Below are 14,674 nucleotides of genomic sequence, written 5' to 3' on the forward strand. Positions count from 1 at the left end.
CGGCTGGAGTCCACCACTATCCACGCCGAATGTCAAACGTTCAGTTCATCTCGTCCCCAGAAGCGGCAACAAATGTATGTATTTCAGAACTGCCACCTCGGTGGTAATAACCAAGGATCTTATCCAGGAAACGCTGGCCTGCGAAGGCCCACGTCCACCATCCGTGGCATCCTTAAGGAGTGGACTGTGAGGCGCTCCCAAGCTAGTCCAACTCTCTCTGCCCTGGCCGGGACCACCGCCAGCCGCCCTCAGGCCACAGTCGCGCTGACCAGCCTGGATTCCAGGAGATTCCCGTCAGCCTGCTGCTGCGCACGGGGGCTCCTGCTCCCCTCCTGACTAGAGACGGGCCCCCCGGCTGGCCCTCATGCTCGCACCGGGTGCGTTTGGCCAACCGATGTCACTGGCGCGGACATCCCCCTGGGACACCTGGTCCCCACGGCTCTCGTCAACACGGCTAACCGGGAAAGGAAAGCAGATGCAAGAGCCCACAGACGAGACGGGGTGGCAAGTGGATTTCTTTCTAGCCCGGGCTCTGATTTTCCGGTGCCCAGTTCTGGACGACCCGGTGCAGGGCGACCACTGCGGCCTGTGCGTCCGGAGCGTCGGGCCAGGCCGGGCACGTGCACACCAGCCAGTCTGCCCGCGCCCAGCTCACCGCCCAGCACATCGGCCAGCACGTCAGCGCCCCGCCAGGCCTCACGCATTCCAACCTGCTCTTCCAACTGTTTTTAGGTCAAACACTTAAGTTAACAAAGCTGAAACCAGTCCTAATGGGAAGAATGTGTTCCTCTGGAGGGTTCAGTGACAACGGGGGGTTTCCTTGGGGGTCAGTCACCATCGTAGCTAAGGCAGGACCTTTTGTTCGAGTGAAAGAGGCGGCAGCAGCCTCAAAGCGCGCTCACCGCATCCTCTGCAGGAAATGGGGGTGGGGGAGGCTTTCCCGTGACTGGGACTGGGCCTGGGACTGGGGCGGCTTGGCTCTGGACCTGTCTGTCCCTCTTTCTTTCCTCCATGAGCTGCAGTTTGGGCTTTGGTTGCAGTAACGATCTGGCAGGAAATGAAGGACGGGGCACGCGGGAAGTCACCTGTCCGACGCTACAAAGCTCAGGACAGGAGCACACTGCGCGCCCAGCGAGGGGACACCCCCGCTCCTCCCCGGGAACCACTGATGGTGGACGTCTGGGCTAACGGACCAGCTACACTTAACACCAACGGCCGCCAAACAATTCCAGGACGGGGCTCGTCAAGCACAAAGATGAGAGGCCTCGTCCGTCTGCTCCCGGCGAGTGCGGGCCCCAGGTCACACCCGCTAGATTCGACATCTCCTCCTACCGCCACTTAGTGGGGGCGGGGGCGGAGTTCCGTGGGCGCCAGAAACATTGATGATAGATTTTCTCTATTAGCCCAGGAAACCACGAATTACCACTTGTCAGATGTCACTGGAGTGAAAAATGTGGAAATATTCTTGGCATGTGGGTGTAGAACAAAAAAATCCCAAACTTTTGGTACAACCTAATTTCATCTCCTCAGATCGTGTTCTTGTGAGTCCTTTGACGCGTTACTGAGAAGGTGATGAGACTAGATGGTGAATGTGCGCCGAGAAAAACCCCCACTGTCCACAGGAACCACTCCAGGGAGGTCCCTCCCCTCCAACCCATTTTAGTCTTGATTAATTTGACCATTCAAGTCCAAGAATAACGTACTCTGCTGCGTGTTCACCTGTATGTGCGTGCGTGAGCATGTGTGCGCGCGTGTGTGAGCGTGTCTGTGCATGTATGAGCATGTACGCATGCACGTGTGCACGTGTCTCCGTGTGCATGTGCGTGAGCGTGTATGTGGGCGTGCACAGGTGTGTGAGCGTGTGTGCCTGTGGGCCCGTGGGCGTGCACGCGTGAGCGTGAGTGTGTGTGCGAGCATGTGTGCGTGCACGCGCAGGCGTGTGGCTCGGGGTGGAGGCTCTGCTGCCTGGTCCCGGTTTCCGTTGTGGCGGCGCCCTCGTGTGGCCACGGGAGATCCTGCACCTTATAAACACTTCCCGACACTGACAGGCCGTCTACACGGCCGCTGCTCGACCAGAGGACGTTCGCTAAAGAAAAATTCCCACTAACCTACGTCAAAATACGGAAATGTCTCAGAAAATATCCGACTTGGGGTCTGAAAGTCGGGATGCTCAAGTATGAAGCCACGGAATCCACATTCCAAGGCGAATTTCTGAGAGCAGCTTCCGCAGGCCAGAGGGGTCGACGGGTCAGCGTCGGGGGTGGCCCCCCCAGATCGCCACGCACGGAGCACTCCCAGCGCCGAAGCTCGCCCTGCCATCCCCGAAGCAGGTCCGGAGCCCAGAGGACTGAGATCCACAATCCCCGCGGAGACCCCCTTTCCTGACGCTTCTGGAGCCTTGAGCCCAGGGCATCTGGTCACCCACTCTCAGCCTCAGCCTCCGCGTGGTCTCCTCCCACCTGTGTCTGTGTCTCAAGTTTCCCTCTCCTTCTTAGGACACCCGTCCATGGCTTCGGGACCACCTTAATCCTGAGGCTCTCGGGATCCTTGGCTGGATCCTGCCTGTGAAGTCCCGGTCTCCGCACCAGGGGGCGGTCACAGGTCCTGGGTTAGGATGCCAATGTACGTTTCTTTTTTTTTTTTTTTTAAAGATTTTATTTATTTGTCAGAGAGAGAGAGGGAGAGAGAGCGAGCACAGGCAGACAGAACGGCAGGCAGAGGCAGAGGGAGAAGCAGGCTCCCTGCTGAGCAAGGAGCCCGATGCGTGACTCGATCCCAGGACACCGGGATCATGACCTGAGCCGAAGGCAGCTGCTTAACCAACTGAGCCACCCAGGCGTCCCCCAATGTACGTTTCTGAGGCCCCCGTCAACTCCTGCAGATGACACAGAGGCCTCAGTCGCTGCAGCAAACGGGGGGGGGGGGGGAGACAGTACTCGGCTCCCCGAGGTCCTCTGCCCAGGGAGCGATCAATGTCCCTCAGACCGCTCTGCCCTCGGGGCGCTCCTCTGCAGAGCAGACCCTCCTTCAGGCTGCCTCCGTCAAGATTCCAGGCCTGCTCAGGGGGGACCCCAGGTGGACAGTACGGGGCTTGCCTAAAGCAGCGAGAACAGACTGCCTTCCGTGGTGATCAGCAAGGGGCTATCCCATGCCACAGGCTGATGGCTCGGGCCTGGCCCCTCATTGGCTGTTCCCTAAGGCACGGTCTGGGGGGGGGATGACAGACAGAAGAAAGGACTCAGGACTCCCAGAGCCAAGGGTGAGAGTCATCAGGTAAGAGAACATGTGCTGAGTGACAGATGACCACTGCTCAGCATGCACGCAGTCGTCAGGCCAGGCCCATCACTGGCCCAGCCCCCACTGCTCATTCAGCGGGGCCCAGGGGCCAGGCAGGGGGGTCGCAGCCCCCGTACTCTCCTTGGAACCGTCTGTGTCCAGGCCAGGCTGGTGACGCTGGGCTCGGGTGATGCCGTGTGCTCTGCGTTCAGCACCAAGTCCAAGGTCCAGCTGTCGCTGCAGGCTGCGTCCCTCTGGCCCACCCCCCGCCAGCCGCACCTCCTTCTGCTCCACCCTCTGGGCTCACCTCCCTCCCTCCGGCCTGCATCCCATGCCTTGGCTTAGCCCATTCTCCTTGCCCGGACACCTGCCTGGCTGCCCTCTTGCCTTCCAAGGCCTAACTGTTAAGCTCCTACCCACCAGCATGTGCCCCTCTGAATTCCTCCGTATGTCTGAGCCCATGGCAGGGGGCATAACAAGAGCAGGGCTGCGGGGGATTTATCCTGCCTGTGGACCTCACCTCTTGTCCCCTCTGCTGGGTGGGGCTGCAGCTCATATAACTATGTCTCTGCTGTGCTGGACACATGTTGGACATAGTGTGCATTAGATGGATGGACAATGGGTGGGTGTATGGATGGGCAGTTGGATTGGTGGATGGACAGACGAATGTATGGATGGATGGACGGACAGGTGAGCTGAGAAATGGGTGGGTGGATGCATGGATGGGTGGACGGACGGATGGATGGATGGACGGATAGGTGGATGGATGGAGATGGATGGACGGATGGATGGACGGTTGGATGGACAGACAGGTGGATGGATGGATGGATGGACAGATGGGTAGACGGATGGGTGGATGGACAGACAGGTAGATGGATGGACGGACGGATGGACGGACAGATGGATAGGTAGATGGACGGACGGATGGATGGGTGGGTGGATAGATGGATGGACGGACGGATAGGTGGATGGATGGACAGATGGATGGACGGGTGGACGGACGGGTGCATAAATGGATGGATGGATGGGTGGGTAGGTGGATGGATGGACGGTTGGATGGACAGACAGGTGGATGGGTGGACGGATGAATGGGTGCATTGGTGGGTGGGTGGATGCAGAGAAGGATGGACAGACGGATGGACGGATGGATGGACAGACAATTGGATGGGTGGATAGGTAGGTGGGTGGGTGGGTGAGTGGACGGATGCACAGGCGGACAGACGGGTGGACTGATACACTGTTGGTGGCCCCCCTCCATGAGATCATCGGCAGTGGGGGAAAGATCTGGTGGCAACAGCTGGCCCAGGAAGAGAGAAGGGTGTCCCGGTTTTCCAGCCTTTGTTGGTCATCCAGAAATCAGGCCTGCAATTCTTTGGGCCTGCCTCACCCTGGGAAACGAGAATATGGGGACTGTGCTGCCTTTTGACTACCTCTGTATAGCTCCTGAGTTTTCCCCAAAGGATTTTAATGTATCTGATTCCTGAAACCAAGCTGACCTCCCTCCCCTGGCACATTCTGTTGTCACAGGTGGGCCCACCGTGCCCTCCTGTGCAATGGGGCATGCCCAGACCAGAGCTTTCTGCTGAGCCTCTGTCATACAGGCACACCAGGCCCAGACCAGCACCCAGAATTACTCTGAGTCCTGGAATAGCCCATTAAATACACACATTTCTCATAATCACCAGCGTTGTCATTCCTCCAGACAGATAAGGCTGAGATTCAGGGGCGCCTGGAGGGCTCAGACTGTGAAGTGTCTGCCTTCGGCTCAGGTCACGATTGTAGTAGGATCCTGGGACGGAGCCCCGCACCACGCACGCTGCGCAGCGGGAGCCTGCTGCTCCTCCCACTCCCCCTGCTTGTGTTCCTGTGTCTGTCAAATAAATAAAATCTTTAAAAAAAAAAAAAAAGTTGTGCGTTTCAGTGTCCTGGGATGGGGTTCCAATGGCTGGAACACGAGAAAGATCTTAGAATCTCTAAGTTCATTAGGGGACTGGAAAGAGATCGCATTTGACCACTGTGCTGTCCTCGGAGGGAGCGAGCGCGCAAAGTGGGTATTGGAGGAGCCCCTGCATTCCTCAGGCTTTTGTGTTCAAAGTTCACTTTGCAGACACAGAGCAGACCCGGGAAAAAATCGTCTTTCCAGCATCCCAGCCCAGAAAGCAGACAGAGAGCACAACGGAGATGCAGCCTACAATGTCTGGGGTCTACTCGGTGAGAGCAGGACAGCCAGATCCCACATGGCCCAGCTCTGTGGATGCTGAGAAATGCACATGACCTCCTGGAATCTGGGCTCTCCTTTGTAAAGGGACAGGATAAAGCCGGGCAGCCTCGGGGCTCCCTAACCATAAGCCTCCCTGAGAAACCACACAGCTTCCCAGGAGGAGAAGCGCCACCCTCTCCGGGCCGCCCAGGCTGCTGCTCTGCGATCAGGGGCAAGAACGGGAACACGGGAGGTGGCACCCCCAGGGGCAGGCGGGGACCGGAGGGACACCCCCCACCCCAACCTGGGCTCTATCAGGCTGAGGAGAAATGTCCCCAAACCAGGCCGTGGACAGGAAGAAGTCCCGGCTCTCTGTAAGCCCAGCCCCAGACGGCTGACCGCTACCCCATCGATCACACTCACTCTCAGCAACGGGCAAGATTCATTGTCCCGTGTCAACTGGGGCCACCCCGGGTCACCATGTAATGGCTAGTCGGTCAAAGAAACAATAGTTTTCATGCCATAAAAACTGAACTCCATTTGTTCACTAAGAGTGAATGCTGTTGATCAAGCGAAACCTATAAAAACCCCAGAGACAAAGGCAAAGAATTAAGGCTGACAGGCCGCGATTAGCCTGTCCACAGCCGGGTGAGGGCGCAGCAGGTGACGCAAGGGCCAGGTGGCGGGGCCGGAGCCAGAAAAACCGCCTGTCCCTCCTGACAGCCGCTGTCTGGGTGGCGTCTGGGAGAGGACCCACTGCTGCCTCGGGGCCCCCAGAAGAACGGTCCCCGGTGGGTCTGGGACAGAACGTGTCTGGGACAGGATGCCCTGACTTGTGACACGAGGCTGGAGCCGACTGTGGGGTGGACAGCGACGGTGCGAGACTCTCTCGGAGAAGCCGTGATCGGGGCACGGTCAAGCGGATGGCCCTCTGCGAAGGGTGCCGAGTTGAGCTGCGGTGAAACCCGGACCCGGGACAAGGAGAGCAGGGCAGCTGCCTTAGCGTCCAGCCACGCCGAGGTCAGCCCGCACGCCGCCCCCGCAGGGCGTCTTCGGCAGGCACAGCGCTGGGAGGCAGCTCCTGGCTGCCGCCCCCTAACATTCAGCTGAGAATCGCGTGGGGCACACGCGGGGAAGGACGAGCAGAGAAGGTGGGGGCCCAGCTGGCGCCCCAGATGCAGGCAAGAAGAGGGCACTTGGGGGGGACCCAGGGGGCAGGGTCGGTAGGAGCCGGAGGAACACACAGATAACAGATCCAAACCATGGGAACCCGGGACGGGGCCACGAGCCTGGCATTGCTGCAGGGCCCAGACGGCCCATCGTGGTGCCTACAGGAGCACCCAGCATCGGCAGCTCCTTGCATGACCGACCGTCTGAGCCCAGCCTCACTCTCACCCGGCAAGACGGGAACCGGGCACAGGAAGCAGGTGCCCAGTGGTTGCGGGGGGCCAGGGGACCCTCGGAGCAGCGAGCAGACAGAAGGTTCTGCACCTGAGCCTCCGTCGTGCTCGGCGGGAAGAGGCCACGTCAGGAGTCCTGGGCATGTGATTATTAACGCCGTGCCCCCCCCCCCAGATTGTACCGTGTCACACTCCTGGCTCCGTCACTGCCCTACTGCTCTGGGGACCGGGTGCCACCATGCAGGACCCCCGGGCGCCGTCATAAAATATCCTGCAAATGCACAAGGGTCTCAGAACCATGTGTGGAAGCATCTGTTCGTGCAAGCTCTGCGCCCTCTCCTCCTAACGCTGGGTCGAGCTGGTGTGGCACTTGGCCCTAGGTGTGTAAGGGGAAGTTCCTCGTGGCACACCACCCCCCAAACCAGTCCCACAAGCTGTTCCCAAAAGCGGGCCCCTCAGCGTGAGGTCACTGCGGGTGGAGGCGGGGGTCCTGCTCTCTGCCGCCCCGATGTCTGAGGCTGAGCGCCTGGGAAGCCCCTCCAAGAGGCCATCAGAGCCCTACGAGAGCTGTCCGCGGAGAACTGGCCCCAGGACCCCAGGCCTCTGCCCACCTGGAGCAGGGGTGTGAGCTCACGGGCTCTTCCGTACAAGCCACGGGACCTCAGTGAGCCATCTGCCCAGCACCAGGCCTGAGGGCTGCCCGCCTGCGGGGCCTGTGAGGCCCAGGGGCCCCCGAGCTGGACGGAAGTCAGTTCCAGGTGTGGCTCGAAGACACCGTCCCACAGATGTCATGTCCCGACATGGCTGGCCTCAGAGCACGGTGACGGACCGAGGCTCTAAACCTTGCCTCCCACCCTCCCCAGGTGCCAACGGCAGATCCCCATGGGCGAGCACCTTACGAACAGCCACAGGCCACACATCCCCTTGTGAGAGGCTCTAGGTCCTTTGTGGGCCTTTTTATCCCAGAATCGTGTGGTTCACAGCGTAGCCCTCGTCACGCCGCGCCTGTGGCCCGGACGGGCAAAACAGCACTCGTCCCCCAAGTCCTCTGCTGCCCCTCCCTGCCAGCCAGCCTCGGGCTCACCCGAGGTCAGCTCAGCGGGAGTGCAGTCCTCACACAAGCCCTCCCCCTACAGTCGTCCCGGACCCGGCCACTCGCCCCAACCCGCACTGGATCGCTCCCGACTGCAGGCTTGAGAGACCAGAACGGTCTTCACCGTTAACGGCTGGTAACGGGGCGCCGTGCAGGCACCAGGAAGGACGTCACGGAGCAGCAGCGCGGTGCGTTTACGTTTTATTTCTGTAGGTACCACTGAAAACACAGGACACCTCCATGGGCAGGTTTCCCCATAAGCAGTGACCGCCAGTCCACACCTCCGCCCCACAAAGCCAAAGCAAGCCAACCTGCCTGTAACAGTCGTCTTAAATTCAAAGGCTGCACCCGCTGGCGGCCCTCGCAACCATGACGCGGCCACAGACGCGAGTGCCCGGCCCCCTCGCTCCCGCTCCCACGCAAGCACGAGGTGAACACGCCCTCGGGCTGAGGAGGGGCGGCCCGGGCAGGGCGCATTGCAGGGAAGGTGAGGGCCGGGCAGGGTCTGGTCGGGAGCAGAGGGCTAAGCAGCAGCTGATCATGCAAAGACAGAAGCTCAGGAAACCGCACAGAATCTTGCCAGGAAAAATGTTTGCAAAGGAATCAATGTTTACAGGCGGACACACTCTGTTCAGCCTCCCTGTCCGTACCGGCACGTGAGAGAGAGAGAGAGAGTGAGAGAGTGAGTGTGTGTGTGTGTGTGTGTGTCAACACCTCGTCCGTCCTTCCCCAGCATCACTTAAACTAAGACCCAGAGATGACATTTACCCAACAAAATTCTGTAGGATCCTGTGCATATGCTAAGAATTAAGGGTCCAAGAAAAAAAAAAAAGAAGGCTTTTAGCAAAACTTAAACGGTCTCTGAAGTTAAGTTCAGGCTAGAGACTAAAACTACAGTAAACGGAAGGAATGACTTTATATCTAAAGTGAGTCACCCCAAGGCCCCCATATGGGCCAGGCCAGGCCGGCTGCTGAGCTGCTGGAAGGTCTAGCACCCCCCGCCCCCGTCTGAAGGACAGAGCACCGTGTGGCGGGCACCCGATGCACCAGACCGCTCCGCCACCCTGCCCTTCCCTGGCGCTAGCTCCCAGGAATCTGCGGCCAGGAAGGAAGGAAGCCATTCCACGAACACACACTCCGTTCTCTGCCTGTCACACCTCGAGAGCTCTAAGTAGCCCGGCAGCTGGTGGCTGAAAGGCTGGAAAGAAGGAGCTGGGTCCCGAGCCACTCCGGGAAGACGCGATCGGATTTAGTGCTGGGAGAAGCGAGGGCAGTCCGGGCAGGCTCCACACTTGGGCCACCGCCACCCACGACCGTCACTGCCGGCTCCTCCGCGTCCCCGAGCTGAGGAGGTGTGGTCTTGGGACAGAGGCAAAGCAGGTGGCGCTAGCGCGTGCCGCGACCACACAGAGCCGGCCGGGGCACCAGCTCGGGCAGCGAGTGTGGCCGCGAGTCCGTCTAGTGGTGGCCTTTGGTCGACTTCTTCTTCTTGGACTCCTCTCTCTGCTTCTGCTTCTTCCTCTTGCCACCTTCTTTAGATCCTAAGGAAACACGGCTCGTGAAACACTGTGCAGAACAACGGCTGCCTCCCCACTAAGAGGCCGACATGTTTCCAAACACTCCCCCGCGTTTAGGGAAAAAAACCCACACAGGAAAGCCAGTCTCTTGCTTCTGTCCAGGCCACACCTGGACCTCAGCAGAAGCCCCGGCTGCCTCGCTCCACCCCACAGCGAGCCCTATGACACGGTTCCAAGAGCGTCCCAGCCACGCAGGGGGCGGGCATGCAGCCCACGCTCCCCTCTGCTACCCTCCAACCCCACCCCGCACCCGCGCGAAACCCCGCGCCCCAACCAATTCGGGCAGACACGGCCTGGGGGACGGGCTCCCTGTAGCCCCGGCCAGGCCGGAGTCCCATCCACGGGGCAGCCCGGCTGTGGGCGGGGCTCCTTTCCCCGGCTCTGGGCCACCCATTCCCTCGCTTCCTCTGAGGACGAGAACCTTCGGTCTCCTGCAGGCCATGGCTCCACGTACGTGGAGGCGGAAGAGCGACAGGCGAGCCCTCACCTCCTCACCCCCTGGAGAGCCCCAGCTCTGGTTCTGCGGAAGTGACTCAAGACCTCGAGCGGATGGGTCTGAACAACACGGTGGCAGAACAGCACAGACGAGCCAGCCCACGGGCTGATGCTGGTTTCGGGGAACAACGCTAGATTTCAATGGGCCGGCACCGTGGGCCTGGGCCTCAACGCCCTCGGCCCCTGAACCTGCCAGAAGACCCCCTGAAGGCACTCTCGGGATTTTCAAGGACATGGCCACACTGTGGGGCCCCCTCTCCCGTCTGGGACTCAGACGCGGCCTGTCAGCAGACACCACGGGGCACAACACTCGTCCTTCCCCAGAACCGCAACCCCTGGCACGTGGGTCCTCTGTCCGTGAGACGGGGTCCGACAGCCAACGCACGAAGAGCCCCCCCCCCCCCGGACGCCTGCCTCCTGCACGCCGAGCGTGGCCTCGGGGTTTTCCACAGGAGGGAGAAGACAGAGCGGCAGGGCACGGGAGAGGGGAGTCCGGGGAGCGGACCAAACAGCCACCGTGAGGCGTCACACAGGGAGGCAGAGCCAGTCCGGGGACACGTCTGTGGGTCCGTTAGCGGACGAGATTACACAAAGGAGGAGCAACAGGGGACACCAGGGTGGCCCGTCCAGTCCCAGGTGGGTCTCCTGTGGAGAAACCTCCGACAGAATCGTTCCCCCGGGGGGCTCGCAGGCCAGCCGTGAGCGGTGCACCCAACGGCCCGTGGCCCCGAAGGCACACACTGGGAGTGGGGTTCAGAGGCCTCACGAGTGACTGGAGGCTCGACCAAGCGGGGGACGGGGCCCCTGGCTTCGGACTCCCTGCAGGCATCACTTCGCAGAGGGGAGGAAGGCCTCCTCTCCCCCAGCAGACTCGACCACATGGACAGTAACCCAAGAAGAAGAAACGCCGGCTGCGCTGTCCCCGCAGGCTGGAAGCTCGGGACGCCCGTCGGAGGGAGGCGAGGAGTCCGTCCCCATCCGCGCGCCCCGTGCCGCCTGGGCGTGCTCTACCGGGCTGTCACTTCCACAACCCAGGACGAGGGAGGCGGCCCCGGAGGAACATGATGGGGCCGTGGAGCTGGCAGCTGGGGCCCCCGACCCCCACACCAGTCATAAAGTCCTAACACCTGACCCAGAAGGGACCCTGAAGCCCCGGGGCACACGCCGGGCAAGGCTGGGCTCGGTGCTGCCATGTTCCAGCCGCAGCCCCCAGTGGGCACTGGCTACCACTGCACAGACAGGCCCACATGGGACAGCGACACCTTGCTCCAAGTCCCTATTAACATGCCCCTCACAAGGCATTTTTAATTGTAGAGCGCTATCAGAAGAATAATGTGGAACCAACTAAAGGAATTTCAGCACAGATGACAAGATTCTGGGCCTGTGACCCCACGGACCTGTCCCACCCGGGAGGTGCCTGTCCCGTGCGTCTGGGACCCATGAGGGACACTGGCCAGCCCGAGGCTACGGACAGGCCCAGGGCCTCACGGGCATAAGACCCTGCTCAGGCACTGCCTGCAACCACTCCTTCAAAGACGGTGGCCAGCAGAGCCTCAAGGAGCCCGGGGCTCCCCAGTCACTAGACGCAAGTGCGCAGAGCGGACGAGAACAAGCAGTCCAGCGCACCCGGAGCCGCCTCTGTCTGCAGCAGGTGCTGGGAGCCAAGGGCCTGGGGCTCGGAGAGGGCCCGAGGCAGAGGCTCCACAGGGACTAGCTACGGTCCCACTCCCCGGTCCCCACCCCCGACCCCCGACCCCACTCCAAGCCCGCACCTGTGGCCCAACCTCAAGCGGCATCCGAGCCAAGCCCAAACCGTCTGCTCTGAACCCTGCAGGGCAGCCACAAAGCAGCTTTCACCAGCCCCGTCCCCAGGACAAAGCGGCAGCGTGATCATAGAATAGAGACACCCTTCGGATGTTAAGGATCTGAAACTGCAGGACAATGGGACCGCAGCGCAGAGCCTGGACACCAGGGCCCTGGGACTTCGAGGTCGACGCCAAGGCCAGACAGGTGAGGCAGGTACCGCCGAGCTCCACGGTAAAGCAGAATCACTAGGGTAGTTCCTTCGAGCATCTGTGTCTGGGGACAATGAGTCCGAGAGAAGGGGCCCTCCCGCCACCCGGCACAGTTGGTCCGTCCACAGAATCCACAGAATGGCCACTCGGATGCCCAGCACGAGTGCCACCCGGCACCCAGGGTCCCACCTGGGGAACCATGTCAAAAGACTGCCACGTGTCTGATGCACCAGTGTCACTGCAGACGCCGACCTCAGACCTCAAAGCCCAGCCGACGCAGCCTCTGGGGAGGGAGGCCCGGCAGCCAAGCCCCAGGCAAGGCCCCGCCCCCGGCGGCCTGGCTCATGCGCTTCCCTCCAACCCCCATGCAGGAAACAAAACAAAGTTCAGGACTCAATTCTAGACTTTTGTTCGTGAATTTTCTTCATGTTGAGTAACTTTAATTTTCCTTCTGAACAATTCCGTGTCCCTGGCTCATGCATTCCAAGCGGGGTCCACACAGGAAAAGCATGACTCCTTCCTCAACACGGGACTCGGACCGTGTCCAGGTGACACGCAGCATGCAACGCTGACAAGCCTCTGTCCCCGGAGGGAAGCTGGCGGACAGGACAGGAGGCTGGGTGTGCAGAGCAACGGCCCAGGGACAGCCACGACAGCTGGGCAAGACCGCGCCACCAGCCACCACCCCGCTGCACCGTGGTCGCCACCCCGGCCTGCCCTGCGCAGACATGGCAGCTCGCTGCGCGGCAGCCCTCGGCCTGCCACCCCGTGGGAACCCCTCCCAGAAGCAACGAATGCAGCGTCCCCAGCAGAGGCAGGCGAGAGTGCGCCTCCAGCCCAGCAGCATCCCTCCCAGAGCGGCCAGGCCCCCCACGCCCCACGGCCTCCGGCGGGCTCCCCGGGCCCCTCTGTCCGGGAGCTGTTCCTGCACCGAGGCGCCCCGGGAACAAGTTCCTGACTGGGTGCTCACCCTGAAGAAGAAATCACCCAAGGCTTGGGAACGTGGCACAAAGCCGCCATGGGACGCGCTAGGCCACACCAGAGCACACAGGCTGTACCACCTGGGGCTGGCGTCCAGGTGTCCCGAGCCCAGGGCTCGTGCGGAGCTCCGGGGCGTCTGCCCCCAGGAGGGGCCCCAGCACCCCTTCACTGCTGGCCGACACCCGCATCTGCAACATGGGACCCCGAGCTGCAGGTCTGTGCAGGGAAGCAAAGCCTCCTGCCGGCAGCAAGGAACCCGGCGGAGGGGCAGTCGGACTACTCCGCACAGCCCTGGCCGGCTCCGTGCCCGACTGCGATTTTGTCACGTCCTTTTCTCCGTCTGTGGACCCTTCTTTGGGGACAGCTGAGAAGACAATCTAAGCATCTGGCATGAGCGCACCGTACAATCTGTATGGGGCTCGAGGCTGTAATTTCTTGTGACTTAACCCGACAATCTTTTCAAGACCCCATTACTCATGGTGATTCAACAGCATCAGAAACCACCCCGCCCCCGGAAGGTGCTCTGGCCACCGCCACCCCACCAGGGAGGGGTTACACTCTGGGAATACAAGGCAAGCCACCAGGTCTCTCCACAGCCCAGGAGAAGGGACTCGACACGACAGGAGTCCATCCCTGGCCTCGTGGGTCTAAGACTTGTGCCAGGGCTAAATCAGTGCTTAGAGGGGGCCTGATGGTACAAATTGACAAAACCATTAGATTTCAGGGAGAAGAATAAAAAACCCTACGATCCCAGGACTCTCCAAGAAGCTCATTCCTTCTGCACTCGGCAGATGAAGTCTCGGTTCTAGAGCAAACAAGCAGTGTCGCCGGGAAGCATGGGCCTCGTTCTGAACTCAGGAGGTGCCCCTTGGGCCGGCTCTGCTGGGGACAGCACAGCCCCCGTCCTGCCGCGGAAGCCTGGCTATGTGGCGGGGAAGACTACCAGGGGGCCCATCTCTGCACACCTTATTCTTGGGAACGGGGCTAGGCTTATGGCGTCCTTCCAACCAGACAGACAGGGCTCCCTAAATCACCGTCTTAACAGTGACTCGTTCAGGCAAACAGAATAGACAAGCCTGCCCCCTGCCCAAAGACTACCGGTCCCAGGAGCTGACAATCGATCCCGGGAAAATGTCCACACGCCCGTTCAAGGCAGAATGAACTCTTTCTGAATTCATACAGCCCTTCCGACTCCCTCCAGTTGTCATTCAATTACACAGGGAAAGGCTAATGTCTCCATTAGGGGCCATCGGTTTGTGTCAGCCCCGCCCCGGGCGGAGCTGGGAGCCACATGTGTCCCGTGTACACTCCCACTGCGGTTCGTGTACACTCCCACTGCGGTTCGAAGCCCCAGGACACCCAGTCAAGCGGGTGGCGCCTTCCTTCCGTCCTCCACAAAACCCTGAGGAGGACCAGGAGGGGCTGCGAGGCGCCACCTGTCCGACAAAGTTCTGGGGCAGGAAGGGGACAGCTGCGACGGTGTGCTCTGCTGAGGCCCGCACTGAGCCTCGCACGTACCCTCACGTCACCCTAACACAGGGGACCGAGGACGCAGGTCTTCCCTACCACACAGCACACGACGGCCACCGTGCTGCCCCCGTGGCGGCAACAAAGATGGGCACGAATGCGTCACACTG

The 14,674-nt window shown here is 61.0% G+C and overlaps 1 protein-coding gene across 3 annotated transcripts in view; it reads right to left on the reverse strand.

The window, feature by feature from the left end:
- Nucleotides 1–8,157: 8,157 nt before the first annotated feature.
- Nucleotides 8,158–14,674, reverse strand: part of DNAJB6 (DnaJ heat shock protein family (Hsp40) member B6) — a 62,775-nt gene continuing 56,258 nt past the window's right edge. For all 3 annotated transcript variants that reach the window (XM_045086299.1, XM_045086300.1, XM_045086298.1), the window contains exon 10: nucleotides 8,158–9,510. Coding sequence is in view for 1 of the 3 variants with exons in the window: in XM_045086300.1 (XP_044942235.1) it covers nucleotides 9,428–9,510 (83 nt within the window). In the remaining 2 variants the exon portion in view is untranslated. The remainder of the gene's footprint in view (nucleotides 9,511–14,674) is intronic.

Source organism: Mustela putorius, unplaced genomic scaffold (genome assembly GCF_011764305.1).
Source record: "Mustela putorius furo isolate JIRA1106 unplaced genomic scaffold, ASM1176430v1.1 tig00000929_pilon_pilon_pilon, whole genome shotgun sequence".
Taxonomy (NCBI): Eukaryota; Metazoa; Chordata; class Mammalia; order Carnivora; family Mustelidae; genus Mustela; species Mustela putorius.